Consider the following 19980-nt stretch of genomic DNA (forward strand, 5'->3'; position numbering starts at 1 on the left):
GTTGATTTGCTACTTGAAAACCCCACCAGGGAGACCACTCCCTATCACATCTTTGAAGGTAAATTGAACTTCCCTTTAACCTTTGCCTAGGATTATACACTGGGCTCACTTGAAAGCATGCCGTATTAATTTTCCTTTGGTTGTCAAAGATAACTACCTTCCCCCTTCAACCCTTAACCAAGGATGCTATTTACTAATCCCAATTTACAGCTGATTGTGACTGCTCAGCCCTTGTAACTAAAAGAGCAGCTCTGAGTAAAGACAGTGTCTAAGCCATGTTCTAAAGCACCCCCAGCTTAACCTTTAGTATTTTCTTAGGCAGTCACTTAAATTTAAGTGCTTCATGCAAAATCTACATACCCATAACTTTTGATCACTTCTCACTGGTCCTGTGACTCAGGCCAGAAGGGACTCCAACCCCAAAACACCAAATGCTGCCTGCTGCTGCCCTTTTATACACGGAGTCAAGACAATTGTATGATGCCAATTTTAAATAGCTTTATTTAAGACATTGCATTTTCCACTTACAATACAGTGCTAATATAAAGTGCAATGTTATGTCCTTTCCCTGTGCACATATTCCATAGTCAAGTATTGAGAATGCCCAGGAATTTTGAATAGCAGCTGAACTGCCACAGAAATGTGCTACAAATTTAGGGTCCTTCAATTTTTTACCGTGGAACAATGCTAAGGTATGTATGCTGATGGATTTAATCAACCTCTTCAATAGTGGGTCCAGAAGAGGCACCGCCAGAAGGAGGTGCTCCACCACCAGGGAAGCCCCCAGGCATTCCTCCTGGCATCCCTCCCGGCATGCCTCCTGCACTCTGGTACAGCTTAGTAATGATGGGGTTGCAGACTTTCTCCAGCTCCTTCTGCTGATGCTCAAATTCTTCCTTTTCTGCAGTCTGGGGAGAAAAATGTTTGATTAACAAATGTTCTCAGACATCTGAAACCTTTCCTAGGAGGTATGCACAGAACCCCATTAGAACCATGTTACCAAGATTAAGATTAGTGCCATGTTAAAACAAGGTCTTGGCTATTTTGTGAAATCTCGGCCACTCAGACATCCAAGGAAGGAAGCCAGAGTGCCAACACAAATCGAATTCTGGTGGAAACTGCGAATGTTTGGACAATTCATCATTGTGACCCTTTGAAAATCTGAACAGTGTAGCCCAGGCTCTGCTGAGAGCTCTCCCAACCTCTATCCCTCCTGTTACATGTATCCCAGAAATTACAAACCTGATTCTTATCCAGCCAGTTGATGATTTCATTGCATTTGTCAAGAATCTTCTGCTTGTCCTCATCATTGATCTTGCCTTGAAGTTTCTCATCTTCAACTGTTGCTTTCATGTTAAATGCATAGGATTCAAGTGAATTCTTGGAGGATACCTTGTCCCTCTGCTTCTCATCTTCAGCTTTGTACTTCTCAGCTTCCTGGACCATGCGCTCAATGTCTTCTTTGCTCAAACGACCTATGAAAGTGAAGTATCTTGTGTAAGGAAAAATCTCAAAAGTTAACTGTAACCTATACCCATGTACGCCTCACTAGCCTATTTTCTATTGTGCCCAAGCTTACCCTTGTCATTAGTGATGGTGATCTTGTTCTCTTTTCCTGTGCTCTTATCCACAGCAGAAACGTTGAGGATGCCATTGGCATCAATGTCAAAAGTGACTTCGATCTGAGGAACACCACGGGGGGCAGGAGGTATCCCAGTGAGTTCAAACTTGCCAAGCAGGTTGTTATCCTTGGTCATAGCACGCTCACCTTCATAAACCTTGGGAGAATAGAAATTACCATAGATTTCAGGTTTCTGTGATAGTTTCAGCCTTGAGTAAGCTCAAATTAGGAACTACTGGTCGCTCAGACATCCAAGGAAGGAAATTTGCCAACATAAGTCTCGATGACTTCTGGTGGAAACTACGAATGGTTTGGAATCCATCATCACAGCGAGGTTAAGTCTTTCCCAGTTTTGTGAGGTGAGAGAATAGAAACATACCTGAATGAGCACACCCGGCTGGTTGTCAGAGTAGGTAGTGAAGGTCTGTGTCTGCTTGGTGGGAATTGTGGTATTGCGCTTAATGAGGACAGTCATGACTCCACCAGCAGTTTCAATACCAAGGGAAAGAGGAGTGACATCTAAGAGCAGCAAATCTTGAACATTTTCAGATTTGTCTCCAGACAGGATGGCTGCCTGGACAGCTAGAAAAGAAACGTGCATTAGAAAAATGCAGAACATCACTCATCTCATTAACATACCCAAGATCGCTCAGACATCCAAGGAAGTTTGGGCCCATCATTAGCCAAGCTTTCGGTGGAAACTACGAATGTCTAGGAATCAATCATCACAGCGAATTGGTTTGAGTCTCAAAGTGACTACCAAGTTGGTTAAAGTTACAAGGTAGTTTTCATTACCTGCACCATAAGCAACAGCCTCATCAGGGTTGATGCTTTTGTTCAGTTCTTTTCCATTGAAGAAGTCCTGGAGGAGTTTTTGAATCTTGGGGATACGAGTAGAACCACCCACCAGGACAATATCATGGATCTGTGACTTGTCCAGCTTGGCATCCCTGAGGGCTTTCTCCACAGGGTCCAAAGTGCCACGGAACAGGTCAGCATTCAGTTCTTCAAACCGGGCACGGGTAATGGAGGTATAGAAGTCGATTCCTTCATAGAGAGAATCAATCTCAATACTGGCCTGGGTGCTGGAAGAGAGAGTGCGCTTAGCTCGTTCACAAGCAGTACGGAGACGGCGGACAGCTCTCTTGTTCTCACTGATGTCCTTCTTATGCTTGCGCTTGAACTCAGCAATAAAATGGTTCACCATTCGGTTGTCAAAGTCTTCTCCACCTAAGTGGGTGTCTCCAGCTGTCGATTTGACCTCAAAGATTCCATCTTCAATAGTGAGGATTGACACATCGAAAGTGCCACCTCCTAAGTCAAAGATCAGCACATTTCTTTCAGCACCAACCTGCCATTACATGAAACTTATTAGTCTTGCATCCAAGTTGCTGACAGCTCAAATTTTAAAGTAACTCAAACTGGCATCACAGGCACTACATACCTTTTTATCTAAGCCATAAGCAATAGCAGCAGCAGTTGGCTCATTGATGATTCTGAGTACGTTGAGGCCAGCAATGGTACCAGCATCTTTGGTGGCCTGACGTTGAGAGTCATTGAAATAAGCTGGTACTGTGACAACAGCATTGGTAACAGTCTACAAATAAGAAAAAATAAATTTATATGCAATTAGTGAAGACATACATACAGCATGGTTCCAGCAGAAATGATCCTGCAACTCCATGGCTGTGAACCTCCTTGTGGCCCTATTCCCTGTCAGTCCAAAGCTGGATATGCCAGACTAGGGAACCAGCAGTGCCTCCCACTGTCACCTCCAGCTAGGTCTGCCCCCTCAAGTATTGCACACTCACCTTCCCAAGGTAGGCTTCTGCAATTTCCTTCATTTTCGTCAGAACCATAGAGGATACCTCCTCTGGATAAAAACTCTTGGTCTCTCCCTTGTATTCTACTTGGACCTTGGGCCTCCCCGCATCATTCACCACCACGAAGGGCCAATGCTTCATATCAGACTGAACAACGGCATCATCAAATCTACGTCCAATCAGACGCTTGGCATCTGGGAAACGAATCAAATGCCTTACATTACCTTGAATTTTTTTGTCCTATAGCCCTCCCCCCAATAAAAACCCAACCTCAACAATTACTCAAATTCAATTCCAACAGGTACACACGTCAAACCCCAAGCCCACATACATTAAAAGGATCTGGCTGGTACATTATCAACGGGCCATCAAACGAAATTAAAATTTTCTTAAACCTCAAACTGCAATAGGAAAAAAAAAATTAGGCCTCAGTAATTTAACAATTTTAAAATAAGACTTTTCCGAATTCCTCAAAGACTTTCATGGCTACCTCATTACATCAAGGCATTTCTAGAAGACAATTTTCAAGTTACTTACAGCACTTCCAACCCTCCCTGAACTCACACAACGCGGTTTAAAATAACTCACCAAAAACCGTGTTGGTGGGATTCATTGCAACTTGGTTCTTTGCGGCATCACCGATCAAACGTTCGGTATCAGTAAAGGCGACATAGCTTGGAGTTGTTCGGTTCCCCTGATCGTTGGCAATTATCTCCACTTTTCCATGCTGGAAAACGCCCACACACGAGTAGGTGGTGCCAAGATCAATGCCAACCGCAGGTCCCTTAGACATGGTTGCTGGGAGGAAAAATGGTGGTTTTGAAACCATCCAGTCACTTGGACACGCTCACCTTCAACTTTCACAGCTTTTCAAACCAGGTCGTAAGGCCTATTCAGTCTGGTAAAGGAAACACTACTCTCTAACCTTTCAAACATTTCCCTCTTCTGAAAGAGCGTAAAAATGCCGCAGTCAAGCACACAGCGGAAACGGCAGTGGCGCCCCGCCCGGCGCTGATGGCATCCTGTGTCCTGGGGGTCTGCGCCGCCGCCGAGCACGTGGCCTCAGCTCGCAAGCAGCCCAGGCCCTACTGCCCCTCCCCGCACCCTTGCGAACGGGAGCGAACGCGGCTTCTGCTTGATAGTACAGAAAGCCTCCTCTATCATACTCGTGCTAAAGGTTACGAGGGCGCAGACTACGGAGGAAGCCGACAAGCGGCTACTTATAATGGCACAGCTGGGCCCACGGCCTCGCGCACCCGGGAGGCGGACGTGGCAGCCTTCCCCACCGCGCGCCCGCCCGGGAGACCTTTCTAGCCTGCACTTGCCCTTCCCCGATTCCAGCCGGAAATCGCCGCCACCCCCACCGAGAATTAACCTGCCCCGCAGCATTACCGCATATTTTGAGAATTAAACGCTCGACGAATACACTCAACTTAGTCCCAGACTGCTCCTTTACTTAACAACTACCAAAGATCACTAAAAGGAAACGACTTACCTTATCGTTGGCCTGCCTCGTAAAATAAAACACAGTACCCGAAGGATAGCGCCGCGTTCAATGAGACCGGTTTCCGCCCGCCACCCTGTCTCTTATACCCGGTCTCAGAACCTTCCAGAAGGCGTCCGCCCCTCCCGCTGCCCATCACGGCTGCCCCGACCAATGGGCGCCCGGCCCCCTCTACAAGCCCCAATGCCTATCCTGGCTCTACCCTTCGGGCCTCGCCCACACCCGCCCCCATTCGACCCCGCCTCGCGATGACGCACTCACCGCAGCGTTCTGGAACTTTCATTCTCGCCCCCGCTCTCCGAACCGCCCCGGGAAAAGGGAGGGTGGGGCCAAAAAGAGCCCGCGCGCGGGAGTCCTCAGTCACCCCAGACGGAAGCGAGAGGGAGGGGGCTGGCCACCCCGTCTGCGCAGGCGCCCCCAGAACGTGACGGGAGGGGCCGGAAGGAGGCGGAGAAGGAGGGGCGGGCACACTCGGAAGTGACCAATGATATCAGCAGTAGCCGCGATCGTGACCCGTGCGAAAGCAGGGGAGGCAGAGCGCAGGGCCTGAAGGGAGGGGCGCGGGCGCCGGGAGCCGAGTGAGAGAAGACGGAAGTGGAGCGAGGACAAAATGGCCTCGAAGGTTGTTGCGCCCCTCCCCCACCCAAGCCCGCATTCTCTCTTCCTGCCGTTACCCCAGGATTGAAGATGGTCCCTTCGGCGCTCCCGCGTTGCGCGTACTCACATTTCGTCGCTGGCGTGGCTTTGGGCTAGGGATTGCCCAGAGGGGCTGGACTGCAGGTTCCAGCCCTAGGACACAGCCAGGGTAATTTGCCCAGGGGCTCCCAGACCAGGGTTGGAGGGGGTCGCCGGGCCGCCGCGGGGTCTCTCCTCCGCTTCTGCGCCAGGTGGGGCAGGTCTGCGCCGCGTGGGACGGGTTAGCCGAACAGGCCCCAGCACCTAGTTTCATTGTGGCAGCTGGAGGTCGGCAGCTTCGGACGGAGAAGCTTGAAAAACCCGATTTCTCAGAAACCCCAGGGTGGGATTCTGTGGCTGGGCCCTCGGCGAAATTGCTTTTCCGAGCCGGGGCTCCTGCTCTCCCACCTTCCTCTGAAAACAGAGCTTGGTTTCTTGGCCCATCCCCTCCCCCACTCGCCCAAGCGCCACACTTTTCAGTTATTTGTAAAAGAAAAAAAGTAAAATAAAAGAGAGCTTTTTCTGTGCGACTAAAAAACGTTAGAAATTCCAGTTTCCAGTCGTGTTGTGTCCTTGGTTTAAACTTTCTGAACCCCCCCCCCCTTTTTTCTCTCAGTAACACGAGGTTAGCTTTCTTGTTTTTGACTTTTACTAAACGAGAGAACATGCAGAGACACTTTGAAAACATTAATGAGCTGGTATATAAAACATGGGTGCCTAAAACTAAATTGTGCATGGTGGCTGGCATTTGGGACCTTGTCATTCAAAGAGCCTTTCTTAGTGTCTTGAACACTTTCCAGTGTGTGTCCTTTCAAACAGGCAGGGCAGTAATTCCTTTAACAGATTAGTGTCACAGACTGGTGAAAAGGTTGTTTAAGGTTACCCTACTGGAACTTCCAGTAGCAGGGCTGGAATTAGTTTCCAGACAGAAGGAAGGAGACCGTCAGAAGAGGGAGGACACCTTGTCCTTGTCAAAGTGAAGGAAAGCCTAGAAACAGACTCGGTTGGGTATGAAGGAAGAATTTTCTTTTCTTGTTACTTGCCTTTTGGGGGGAATGTCGGCTTGGAGTCCATGAAAGTATATACTTAGCTTCTCCCCACCTCCCGAGAGTTATTTTTATGTGATGCTTTACAATTTGCAATGTACAAAGCACTTGCATTTGTTATCTAATCACAATCCTCTGAGGTACATAGTATTCATCCCTGCATCAGGAGAAAAATTATTTGCTGGAAGTTAAACAGTTGGCTAAGCTAAAGTCATACCTAGCTCTTGTGATTCCAGACTTCCTGGTCCTTTTGCTAATTACACTACAGTGTATTTTCCTTTTTAGAAACCACTTTACTCCAGCTTTAGAAAGGTGAAAATGTGGACTGTGGGAGGCTCCTCTCAATTTCCTTCCTTTCTGCGGTCTTCTTTTCTCCCACAAGAGCCTGAAGCTTATCAAGTACAATATCTCAACTACACCTGCATTTTGCTGCTTTGGGACTAATCCTTGAACTACACGCATTTTAGCTATTGAGGCCCTGGAAAATAGAACTTGGTGTTAAATCCTGAAGGCTTGGAAACGGTGGTGGTAGTGGTTTGGAGAATCCCACTGCTAGTGCTCTACTTTTTAAAATCTTTCCAATTGAAGAAGGCAGAACAATGACTTCTAGTAACTCTTAAAATGTGTTCCAGAACTTGGACTGTTCTTATTAAATGGAGTGATTCAGAGTTTATGTATTTTGTTAAAGCTAAGAATATGATGTGTGTCCTGTCTCCACCCCTTTGAGTACACAGGGTTTTAAACAGCACATTTATTCAGGATCCAAGATTAAAGTTTGGGTGCCTGAGATTGCAATGAAGGAGTTTCTGTCTCGTGAATAAGGGTAATGAACATTTTTGAGAGCCTAACACATACCAAACACTGTTCCAAGCACTTTCCATATATTACCTTATTTAATTCTCATCACAAATCTCTAAGGTAGCAACTATGATGATCCCCATTTTGTAAGTGAGGACGCTGAAGCCCAGAAAGTTTAAATGACTTACCCAACCCACACAGACTGTGGAATTTGGGATTCAACTCGAGACAGCTTGGCTACAGAGTCTGTGTTCTTCAGACAGTGTTTTCTGCTATCTCCTACATTAACATTTGTGTGAAGATGAAATCAGATTAAAATGAAAATTGGATTGTATGGCTTCTAAAGTCTCTCATAGTCCTTAAATTCTCTCAGACTGTGGTCTGTCTCTGGGGTCCCTTGGTCAGTAGTTAAGTGTTCATTCTTATTTTATTTGTCTATCACAAACAGCACAGTGGAGTGGAAGGAGCACTGACTTTGTTTAGAATCACACCTGAATTGGAATTCAAGCCATTTACTAGCTTGGTGACCTTGAACTTTCTGCAGTTTCTCTTCTGTAAAATAATAGATTAAGGGTTTTTGTGAGGATTAAATGAAATAACATGTAAAATACCTAATCTTTTGCCTGTTCTCATGTCCAGTGCCTTCCCCTTTCTCTGGAATTCTTAAGTCTTTGAATATCAGAGGGTGCAAAGTTTTGTTTTGATCAGGTTCTTAAAGATCTCCAAGGCCTATAAAATATAAATAACCACTGTTCTATTCTTTAACATTCAAAGTCAGTCTGATAAGGAAGATAAAATTAGGAGAAACAGGCTGGCATACCCAGTTTATTTTGGGGGAGATGAAGAGTGGGAGTGCAGGTAGGAAACGATTGTATTTAGAACTAAAGTCTTTCAGGGGATAGTTTCTGGATAGAGCCACCAAATCCTTCAAAGTTCTGGGAGAGTGGGAAGAAGTCCAGGCCAGACTAAGAAAGAATGTACTAAGGTTTTGTAGATTCATTGCTTTAATATATCACTTAATGGTAATTATGATTTTGTAACAAGTATTAGGGTTAATTGAAGAAACTGCTAAATAGATTTGAGTTGCCTTCATGCAAATGGCAAGTTAATCAAGAGAAGAAAGCACTTTGATTTTTTTTCTTTCCAAAAGATTTAAGATTTTGATTTCCAAAAAATCAAAGATGTGAGATTAATAGAATAATTTGTATTGGAATTATGTGCTGAGATGTCACTAAATATGCGTTTTTAAAAATTACTCAATATCAAAGAAGAATTCATTTCTAAATCCTTACTTCAAAACCTAGCATATTACAAACTACCCTTCTTTGACCCATGACATGCCTAAAAGGTGCAATGTGTGCCCCACTTGCCCAAAGACTTGAGTATTTACCACATTTTGTCAAGGAAATTTGAAACCAGAATGACTCAAGCTCTTATTAATAATTTGGCTTTCTAACTGCAGCCAGATGTAAATCACTACTGTTGGAGGACAGCATTCATAAAAATAATTCCCAAGTCTTTTTCCCTGTTATGTCTTGCTTTCCTAACCAGAGTATACGCTTTAGTGTGTATTTAGAGCCTAATACAGTGTTTTACTGATAGAAGAGTCCTTGCCATTGCTATTTTATTAAGCGCTTATAAGCAGGGTGATGCGCTAAATGCTTAACATATATTCTAAAAACTATTTTGGGTATTATCTCTGTTTTCAGGTAAGGAAGCTGAGGCTCAGCTAGATCGAGTTGTTTGTTCAGGAATCCTACATGAACCCAAGTTTTTCAAAATCAGATCTTAACTAAATTATTCCACATCTTGTTCTCTTAACTATAAGGCCATATTGCTTCTACTTTATGAATTTTAAGTTCTTCTTGTTGGATGTCTTGTTCATCCCCTGCCCTGTGTAGAGGAGAGGCTCGATAAATTGGGCTCTTTTAATTGAAATCTTTATCAGAGTTGTCTATAAGTAGCAAAACTGATTGACTTTTCTTTTTGCAACTTTTCCATCCAGGACTGGTGACGAAAACGAGATACAAAAAAATAAAAATAAATAAATAAAGGGAGGAAGTAAGTCAGCCTCAACTAGTTGTAAACTTAATTACTTCTAAATATGGGGTCCCTGAGGTGTTTGAGCTGTCAGCATTTTTAATAAACTGATGTGCCCTTATCATCTTTGGAGAATCAACTCTATTAGTTTTTTTAGCAGTCTCAATGTAGCTGAACTTTTTGCCTCATAAGAAGACCTGATAAATTGAACTTCTTAACTTTGGTGTGTTTGCGGTATTCTATGCTTAACATTCAGCAAAAATTATATGTATTACATAATCTAGGCCCACCATTACTTTACCATATCAAAACATCTCAGGCAATTATAAAGATGGAAATTTTATCCTAATATACAGAAGGGAAACAATTTGGACTTACTGTGGGAGTGAGCTGAATGTGTTCAGATGTGTTGAAAAGCTTTCAGGCAAAGTAGAAAGCAAAGGGAAGGGAAAAAACATAGGAAGATTTGGGGAGTTCAGGAATTAGAATGGTGATTAATCAGGATCTGGCTGTTCTGGTGGAATTTACTAAACATAGTAGCTAGGTGTGAATCGTGGCTGTGCTAGTTAACATCTCAGAGCATTAGTTTTTTCATTTGTAAAATGAGAATATAAATATCTTATAGGATTGGTGTGAGAATAAAATTGAGGTCAGTTAAATAAAATACTTAGTAGAGTGCCTGGCCCATGATAATGGTTCAGTAAAGGTCAATACTATTATTAATATATTATGATAACACTTCTGTGAATTTTTTTCAGATTTATTTGAACCCCTTAGTGTGTACTTCTCTGTTGCTACTTACCATCACCTTGGCACAAAACACTTGCTTAAGTAAATATTTGTGAATTTGATAAACATCTTAAGGGCAGGAACTCTATGACTCTTGGTACCCCTATACCTACTTAACATCTTGCCTTGTGCAAAAAAAAGTACTTGGCATATTTGTTGGTTTAAATCAATAAATAATAGATCACATTCAGTCTGTGTTCTTCTGTTGGCAACAAGCTGATAAACCAATTTCCAGTGCAAGTTATATGAGCTTCAGCCTCTCCTACCATATCACCTTTACTTATTTATTTTTTAATTGCTGATATAGATGTATCTAGAATAAATATTTGGCTTTTGGGATGCTCAAATGCAGTCCCAATTACAAGACAACTTAAAGTTAAAATTGAAATATAAACAGCTTAACACCAGAAATGAAGCAAAATTGTTTAGTCTGCAGCAGCAATTCTGAAATTACATTATACAGTGTAACAACAAAGGCATTGACTTCATAACTTTACAAATTTTTTCATTTATATATTTTATTGAAATGGTTATTCTCTAAACATCAACATCATAACATCATTCCATTTGCTTCTTCCTACAAAGATTGTTCTACCATTTTTTTAATCTATTTTTGGTTTGATTCATATTAAAGATCAAGTTTATTTGACTTACAACATTAATTGAATGTGTTTTGAAACAAATAACGGCTTTATCTTAAGCCCAGAGTCTGTCATATCTGAACCCAAACACCTGACTCGAAGAGAAGTGCGTTATCATTGCTAAGACCACAGCACTTTATCTCTCAGAATCTTCAATTTCTTAGAATTTCTCAGTTTAGGTAGGAATCTGTTTTGTGAATTTGTTATAGATTTCCAGTGTGAACAGATTTCCAAAATAATCTGGATATTCAGCTGGTATTTTAATCTTTTTATAACTAACATCTTTAAATAACCTGAACCACCTTCTTGTGCAGAGAGTACTGATTCCTGCTTTTAAAGACATAGGCAGGAAGCCTCATATTCGAAGATAGTAAGTAATGATAAGAGCATATTGCTAGTGGTGATACAGCTGCAGCCTCCATAGTTCACTTGTTTGGCTTGGCTCAGGTACTCTAGGAATGAGACTTCTCAGAATTACGTAGCAGAAGAAATACGTTGCCTGGATACAATACTACCAGAGAAATAAAAATGTAGTTAGAGTAAGGGGTTTTATATCTTACAATGAGGCAATGTTAGTAAGAGAAGCTTTCCCAATGTTCCAACCCTCTAAAATTAAACTAATAGTAGAACTTCTTAACGTTACTTCCTCAATGTCTCTTATTTCCCACATTTTTGGGGAGAGAAACATAAAACTCAGATTAAAATTTGCACCCAAAAGCACAAGCCTGTATTTTAAAGAACTTGAGAAATACATTTGTACTATGTGTAGCACTATTGTGAGAATTAATGTAGGAATGAAAACCAAAGAGGTGGAGCAGAAACTCAGATCAGCCTTTTCCCATTAGCATCTGATTCCTGTTTTGGAAAAAAAATGCTTCAATCACCATACTCAGAATTACTCTTTCTCTCCATTAGCATGCTGCCTTTTCATAATAAAAATGTTCTGCGCCACCAATGGTGACCTGTTGACAATTGAGCTTTGATCCTTCAGGGCTATTTCAGGTTCAGCATCTGTGCCATAAGTAGCAGAGTAGTCAAAATTATTTAAAAGGCAAATTATTGTATTGGAGGCTGCTGCTTTCTTTCTGTTTCTCTGACACCTTTCTTCCCCCATGCATCAGCATTTCAGAAAGCTATCCTAGTGAATCACTTCTGCTAATTCCTTCCAAGATGCCGACAACTGAAATGTTAGCAAGTGCCAGCCCAGCCCTCCCCTGCCACCCACTGGTTACCTCACCATGTCTTCCCTGAATGTTAGTTCCCTTTTCTTCCAGTTCAGAGCTAAACTTTTTTGAAGGCTGGGGCTGGTAAAATACTGAATTTCGACCTCTCGGGAAGGATTGGTTATAATATACACTCTCAGTGCCATTAGGAAACATTGCCAATCCTTGATCTTTTTGATAATTTAAGGCCTAGAATCATCAAAAGTCCCAGATTTACATCCTTCTCCTACAATGAAGGAAATGGAGGAAGCTCCAAGTATGATGTAATACTAAATTTCATTGTATCACCTCTTAACACATTAAGAGAAAACTGGTCTAATCTTCCTTTCTAGTTCAATCTAGCTTGAAATTCTGGTTTCACATCTTGTCAGAAAGAAGAGACTCTGATGCTACATCAGGTGATCTTTGAGCATCCCTAAAAATCCTTTTCTCCAGAAGACCTCTTTCTAAGGACATTGTTAAAAGACATGTAATGCATATTTTCTTCCTCTAGAGATACCCAGCAAGGAAGTCCTTAGAGACATCCAGTTTGAGAAAAAATTGACAATTATTCTGGTAGGTATTTCTGATATTTATCAGTGATCCTCTGAACATCATTAGGATGGAAAGTTTTTCAAGTCCCTTGTCACGTATTTTGGACTCCTTTTTTAGTTCTTTTAGAGTTCAATAAAAATAGGAAGATGAGTGGTGGATAGAGTAGGAGAAACTTCAATCATTATTCTTTATCTCCCACTGTTTCAGTTTCTCTTGAAATTAATATCCGAACCTTATGGCAAATGAAGTCAAGTCAGAATAGAAGAGACATGTTTCCTTTTAGGAAGTTTCTCAGAAGTGGTAAGCCTAGTATATGGTGCAGATAGGTGTAGTAGAAGACTGTGGGTTCTGCTTGACAATCTGAATAGTCACAATAATCCAATAGGTTTGCAGAAATGCATAGAAAATTTACAAGCAACCCCCCATTTCTTCTTGACAATGGTGAATCAAAGCATTTATAGAAAACATTCCAGAAACATTGATAGAAGTTTTAAGTGTGTTCACTTTCCCTTCCCCAACCTTCTCACCATAGGTCCTGGTCAACAGATAGATGGATTTGGACCCTTGCTTTCCCCCTGGTCTAAAGGCACAATGTGATGCCTCTTTGGAGATGATCAGCTTACATCCTTTTGCTTGTTTGGTGTCATACAAGGAAAGTGCTCATCTGAATCTTACCATGCAAACCTCACTGCTATTTAAATGACTTCTCATCTGGTTGGAGGGGCTTGTGTGCTGGTGACTGAGCTCAGATGACTTAGAAGAGTCCTAATTCCCATACTCCTAGGAAAGCGTGGGAATCAGGTTCACTCTAATTCAAACAGTTTGGAAGGCTCTGCTCTGGCTGGAGATCGTGCTGGGTGTGGCTTCTGCTTTGGTCAGGGTAGCGTGGTGGACTTTCTTTGGTTCAGAACGTCTCACCTCTGGCCCCACTGGGCTGTATGCAGTGGTGGTCAGCCCTGGCTGGGGTGCTTCAGTTGACAGTGTCCGCTGGCTGCGTGAGGCACTATTTGCTGTGGAGCGAGTGGAGGAAGAACCAGAGCGTGAGCTCCGGGACCCTGAGGAAGAGAAGCTAGGCTTCACAAGGCGGGCTTTCGGGGCTTCAGCATCTTCTCTGAAGAGAAAACATAGCAAAGAGCAAATTTAATACTGGCGGGACTACGATAGTTTCCATTATGGCTGCTCCCTTCCAATGTTTCCCAATAAATTCCTCAGGCTGTAAATTTCAAGTAATACTGCTGGAAGGTGGCCATTTACAGAAATAGGCACTTCCCCATTTCTTGAGACTTAATGCTTGGCTTAGGCAAATGTGCGTTTTGTTAGCTCAGAGTCAACCCTATTATACTGGGAGGATATGGGTTCACCATTGAGATGGTCTAGACAGCACTGCCCTGGATTTGGAGTTTGTCTGCCTAAACCCTTTCATGGCCCATAGGCTATCCCATTCTTTATTGTATGCCCTTTGTTAGTGAAAGTGAATGTGAAGCAACAAAGAGTTGATCTTCAAATTTCTGTTGAATATAGATGATTTCACAATAAAATCAAGGTTTACCAGACCTTCTATTCCTGGGCTGCAACTCCCTACCTATCACAATAATCCTCTAACAAATTCAAGTTTAAGAGGAAACTGGGGACATTGACTCATATGTTTGCTGATCATTATGAACCTGGCCCAAGAAAGGAAGCCTCAAAGAAGTAGGGTTTTGGAGGGAGGTTTACCGGATTTCATTAGGTCTGTCTTCTTCCTCATATCTCTCTTTGTCTTTCCTTCGGATTAGCAGCCACACTAAGAGGAAAATCAGCAGGGCCCCAGCCACCATGCCTGTCACTGCTCCTGCAACCATGCCGATGCTTTGTACATCTGTTTTCTCAGAAGCAAAAGCAAAGGAAAACCAAACATAAGTTGGGAAATAATATGAGCTCAAAAAACCAGCCCAGCAGAGGAAGGTTGTGGCAGTGGAGAAGAAAGAAGTGTGTGAAGTTAAGATAAATTTGGGGATTAGAGCTAATGGGATTGCTTGGGTATGGGAGTGAGGGGAAAATAAAAATTAAAAATGGGTCCTAGGAATTATGTTAAATTGTTTTAACTATGATAGTATTGTGGTTTTATATATATATATATATATATATATTTTAAAGACAGCTATTAAAGTATGTACAGATAAAAAAAACAAAACAAAAAACCCAAGCCCAGGACAGGGTATTTCCAGGTCTTTATATCTATCTTCCTGTGTGGTACCCCATTACCCTCTTTTAGTACATGACTATCCACTTGATATTTTTGCAGTTGGGCTTACTGAATCACAGATTTCACCAGCACTTGGCCCAGATTTTAGTGAATAAGGCTGGGTTGGTTCCAATGATAGAACTAGGCTGGGAGAGTTACTATATGGCATTCAAAGATTTCTCAACCTTTATAGGCTAAACTTTGGGCAGTCCTCTGGCTCTGCCAACTTCTCTGCTTCCTCTAACTTCCCCTTTCTCCCACCAGTAAAATAAAAAGAAATATAAACTATAATGTTAGGCTCTATGTAGATCAGCCACTTGATTCTAGAAATTTAGAAGTGAAGATAAATGTAATTTGCACATTAGCAACTCACACACCTTTTCATATTAAGTGGATACCCTGAGCTAGGGACAGTTCCAGGCATTGGTGAAGACAAAGTTCTTGCTTTCATTGGGTTTTCATTCCAAAAGGGGGAAAACAGATAATAAACAACTAAATAAAGATAATTTCAGATAGTGGATAAATTCTGTGAAGGCAAAAGTGGATGAGTGATACTTTTGAGGGAAAAGGAAAGATACTCCTTAAGATTGGGTGATCAGGACTCCGAGGAGGTAACATTTGAACTGAAATACAAGTAATATAAAATACTATCTTGTGATGGTCTAGGGACAGAACATTACAAGTAGAAGGAATAGCAAGTGTGATGAATGTGAGTGGGTCTGGAGCACAGTGAGCAAGGGGAGTTGGACTGTAGGCCCTATAGGCCATGGCGAGGATTCTCTTGGAAGAGGAGTGGAGAGTAACATGATACAAATTACATTTGAGAAGGCACACCAGTGAGGAGGCTAGAGATGGTGGTGACTTAGGCAAGGGTGGATGTAATGGAGATAGAAAAAGGTAGATGGACATGATCTATATTCTGGAAGTAGAATCAACACAATTTGCCATTTATTGTTGTCCTCCTAGCTTTAGAAGAACAAAATGACCTCTTAATATAACAAATCACTTATTAAAGAAATTGGATTTTGGATCTCATTTAGGATTTTATCCTAGGTCCCAAAGGGCTGAAGTTTATTTTACCTGAACACTTACAGTGGGTAATACTGTTTTCCCTACTGTCCTTCCTCTACCACACAGTCATAATCTAGATGGAATGTCTGTTGATAAAACCTTTGGTTGCTTTCTGTTTTGCATAACTGAAAATGATGTATAAGTGAACATCTGTATGTATTTGCACACTTGTGTGAATGTCTCCAAAGGATAAATTCACTGAAATATTGCTGGATAAAAAGAAATGAATTTTAGCATCTAAAGTAAAATGTATCATGAACTGTTACGTATTCATATAGTAAAGTACTACACAGCAATGAAAATGAACAAATTATGACTACCAGCAACAACAATGATGAATCTCAAAAACAAAGTGTAGTAAAAGAAGCTAGACACAAACAGAATGTGATGCTACTTATTTAGGTTCTCAAACAGGAAATCTTTAAAGTTAGATCTCTAGATAATGGAGGAGTGGAGGGAAGGTAGTAAGAGGGCATTGGGTATTCTTAATCTTGATGCCGATTACACAGGTGTATTCCCTTTTGAAATGTATCAAGTTGTACACCTAAGATTCATGCACATTTCTTTATGTATACATCAATAAATTTACCCCCATAAAGAAATATACATTGAAATCTTTGATAGATTAAGCCAGGTTGTGCTACCAATTTAAACTGTAGCTGAAAATGTAAAGGCCCCTGTTACCCCATAACTTCTCTAGCAATGGGCATTACCTTAAGTCTTTGTTAATCTGATAGATTAAAATAAAACAGTGTTTTATTTGCCTTCTTGTTTACACTTATTGACCATTTGTATTCTGTTTTCTGTTAACTGCCTGTTAAATTTGTAAGAAAAATTATCAGAAGCTTGAAAATAGGCAAAAGGAGTTGCTGGGTGTTCCTTCAGTACAGTGCTAGGCTTTGCATTTTTATTGCCTGGGCAGTTTACAACTCTGTAGGGGCAACACGTCCAGTAATTGTTGTCCAGTTGAACAGGTAAACCCAGAGATTGCAGTCTGTGACTTCGTAGTTTGGTATCTAACCTAGCAACCTTATCTTAACATTTCTTTGTTAAATTGTCTCTAGATACCTAATTTCTCAAATGCTTTTTGGACCAGTTTTCACATCTTCCTAGTTCCCTCATTAATTAATAAATTAAATAAAATCTTTCATTTGTCTGAGAGTCAAGATTTTTACCTGTTTGAAAATGATACTTCAACAACATTCTGTGGCCATTTCAGTTTAGCTATTTTCTCACTGATTTTTGAAAGAATTTTTAATATATTTTTATATAGTTTGATTATTAAACTTTGCATCCTGTGGTGGTTTTTAAAATATATGCACAAATTATTTGCCACTGCTCTTTTCAATGGGTAGAGTTTCATTCCCTTCCCTTTGGGTGTGGGCTAAGTTTAGTGACTCACTTCTAATGAATAGACTATGGCAGAAATGATGGTATGTTGCATCTGAGGAGTAGTCATAAAAAGGCACTACAGCTTCCTGCTTTCTATATTAGGTCACTCACTTATGGGAAGCCAGCTGCTATGTCAGGATTCCTGTGGAAAGGTCCATGTGGCAAGGAACGGCGGCCTCCAGCCATCAGCCATGTGTTAGAAACAGATCCTCCAGCTCCTTATGAAGCCTTGTGACAACTCCCAGCTAAGCCATTCCCGAATTGGGGGTAAATTGTTAAAGAGCAATAGATAACTAACACACGCTATTTTTTGTCTTTTAAATGTGTTGTCTTTTTTCAAGATTCAATCCCTAGATTATGAGTCAAGCATGCTATTTATTGCACTTAAGTAAATTCTAACACCACTAGCGTGGCGTGAGGGCATAGACTTTGGTTTAAAAGTCTACAGTTATCAAGTTGAAAATAATAATAGCAAGAAACATCATTGAACACCCTCTGTGTTCCTAAGCAATGATAAGTAAATGTGTTAATCTTCACAACAACTCTATGAAGTGGTTACTATTATTATTGCTGTTTTATAGAAGGGGAAACAGAAGCATGGAGATCGGTTAAGTAATATGCCCAAGGTGCTGCACAGTTATGGTAGGGCTAAGGTGGAAATCCAGGTGGTTGTCTGGCTCCCAAGCTAATGCTCTTAATCACCTTGCTGCTGTCTCTCATCTGGAACTTGAAACAAATCGAATTTTTGAGTATAACGTACATGTGCATGCATGCACGCAAGCACTCTGGAGAGGAGAGAAATCTTCCCTATTTTCCTAAAATGGTAGACAGTATATAACTAGCTGGGTGGTTTTTTGGTTTGATTTTGTCTTCTTAAGGCAGGCATTTATTTAGTCCCCCTCCTGGACATTGTAAATATCTTTTCATGGCTGGTAAGTTCACACATTTATAAATATAGAGTCAGATGCAGTTGTTGAATGGTGCTTGCAACTACCAAATTTATTTTAGTGATAGCCATATCCTACTGGACTTTACCCCTAACAAAAACATCTTATACTAAACCACAATGCACAGACAAAACAAAAACTTCCTTCCTACCATTGCCCTTGGATACTTACACTGGACTGTCACTCGCACCACACAGCTTTCCTTCCCAGCTTCATTGCCTGCTGTGCACTGGTAGAGTCCTGAGGAGGATGTGGTGAGATTCTGAAGCAGAACTCGTCCAGGGTTGTCATAGTCTACACAAACAGAAAGAAAGACTGTAAATCCCTTACTGGCAGACTGTATATTTATTGCTTACTTTATTACATCATCACCCTGAGATTCTCTAATAAATATGGTTTGGTAAGAATAAAATGAGAAAAAAAGATTCCTTTTAGGAACATGGGAAGAAAGGTGAAAAAAATTCTTTTAATTTCCTTGTATCCTCGAAAGTTACAAAAAAAGATTATGAACATTTTAGGAATACTAAATAAGGATAATTAGATATATATTTATATACTACATTTCTTCCTAATCTCTTTTTACCACTTCTATGTGCCATTTGAGGAAAGAAAAAACAGATTCTCTGCCCCAGTTTCTGGATGGAAAAATTGAGGTTCAAAGAAGTTCAGCAGTATATATTCAAGGTCACACAGTGAGTTGCTGAGAAAACCAGATCTGAGTTCATGGGTAGAGCACTATCCAGTTGGTTCAGTAGACTGGTGGAAAGGTGACTTACCGATCCTAGATTTGGGAGGTAGATGTTCATCCTCTCCTTCTTTTTCCCGGATTCGCTTCCAGTAGTACACAATGGGCTTTGTGCCAGAGGATGACTCACACTGCAAAGTCAGGTCACTTCCCTCTGTCAGCTCTCCCTCCATCTCACACTTGGGCTTGGATGGTTTCACTAACCAAAAAAAGAAAAAGAAAAAAAGACAAAAAAAGAAAAAGTATAATGATTCAAAGATAACCCCAAACCAGATTCAATAAAAGAAATATATCCTTTTGAGTTTTCCAACCAGCCACCCCTGATGGTTAAGTGGGGTGAGGATTCAATAGCCTTTTGCTTCCTAGCTTTACTTTATCCCCAGAAATATGCCCACCTCCATGCCCTATATACCCAGATACCCAATTCCAGCTGCTGCTAGTGGTGCTGTTATAATTTTTACAGGCTGCCTGAGAGACTCCCTTACTACTTCTCAAAGATGAGACACTGTTACTTAATTGGAAACTTTAGGAAAGTTGAATGATTTTGCTGATACAAAACATGGGGATAGATGTTCATGAATTCGAAAACAGTAAGTAGAACTTACTAGCTTTTGCTTCCCACGAAACAGAAATTGATTTGTATCCTCTCTGGGAGATTTAATGTAAATATAAGGAGATACCATTTATCGTGGATTGAATTGTGTCCCCCGGAAAAATATGTTCAAGCCCTAACCCCAGGTACCAGTGAATGTGACCTTGTTTGGAAGTAGGGTCTTTGCAGATGTAATCAAGTTAAGATGAGGTCATGCTGGATTAGGTGGGCCTAAGAAGGGGGAAACTTGGACCCAGAAATAAACAGGGAGAATGTCATGTGACAAAGGAGGCAGAGACTGGAGTGATGCAGCTG

General features: G+C 41.3%; 2 protein-coding genes, 1 long non-coding RNA gene and 2 other non-coding genes across 7 annotated transcripts in view; 1 reads left to right on the forward strand and 4 right to left on the reverse strand.

Moving 5' to 3' along the window:
- Window positions 1-476: 476 nt before the first annotated feature.
- HSPA8 (heat shock protein family A (Hsp70) member 8) lies at window positions 477-5062 on the reverse strand. 2 transcript variants are annotated; one of them, XM_037841771.1, is made up of 9 exons: window positions 4940-5062; window positions 4033-4242; window positions 3433-3638; window positions 3066-3218; window positions 2417-2972; window positions 2001-2203; window positions 1580-1778; window positions 1243-1475; window positions 711-908 (listed from the first exon to the last, which is right to left on the reverse strand). In XM_037841771.1, exons 2-9 carry the CDS (start codon window positions 4235-4237, stop codon window positions 711-713), a joined length of 1953 nt encoding a protein of 650 aa, XP_037697699.1. In that variant the 5' UTR covers window positions 4238-4242; window positions 4940-5062. The 2 variants fall into 2 exon arrangements, with proteins under 2 accessions (XP_037697700.1, XP_037697699.1); XM_037841772.1 differs by lacking the exon at window positions 4940-5062 and having other exon boundaries at window positions 477-908; window positions 4033-4237.
- On the reverse strand, window positions 1861-1954 carry LOC119538958. Its single transcript, XR_005217736.1, has one exon. It is a non-coding gene; the product is annotated as a small nucleolar RNA SNORD14 (small nucleolar RNA).
- On the reverse strand, window positions 2267-2355 carry LOC119538961. Its single transcript, XR_005217738.1, has one exon. It is a non-coding gene; the product is annotated as a small nucleolar RNA SNORD14 (small nucleolar RNA).
- A 305-nt stretch (window positions 5063-5367) lies between the features above and the next one.
- On the forward strand, window positions 5368-17102 carry LOC119538642. The gene is made up of 3 exons (XR_005217602.1): window positions 5368-5753; window positions 12654-12715; window positions 13227-17102. It is a non-coding gene; the product is annotated as an uncharacterized LOC119538642 (long non-coding RNA).
- The window catches only part of LOC119538640 (CXADR like membrane protein), a 113006-nt gene continuing 103616 nt past the window's right edge, over window positions 10591-19980 (reverse strand). The window contains exons 4-8 of one of the 2 annotated variants that reach the window (XM_037841774.1): window positions 19105-19272; window positions 18500-18622; window positions 14411-14552; window positions 13510-13805; window positions 10591-13466 (exon numbers count right to left, since the gene is read on the reverse strand). In XM_037841774.1, coding sequence (XP_037697702.1) covers window positions 13465-13466; window positions 13510-13805; window positions 14411-14552; window positions 18500-18622; window positions 19105-19272 — 731 coding nt within the window. In that variant the 3' untranslated portion in view covers window positions 10591-13464. Of the gene's footprint in view, window positions 13806-14410; window positions 14553-18499; window positions 18623-19104; window positions 19273-19980 lie in introns of both variants that reach the window. The other variant, XM_037841773.1, reaches the window with a different exon arrangement.

The sequence above is a fragment of the Choloepus didactylus genome, chromosome 6 (assembly GCF_015220235.1).
Source record: "Choloepus didactylus isolate mChoDid1 chromosome 6, mChoDid1.pri, whole genome shotgun sequence".
Taxonomy (NCBI): Eukaryota; Metazoa; Chordata; class Mammalia; order Pilosa; family Megalonychidae; genus Choloepus; species Choloepus didactylus.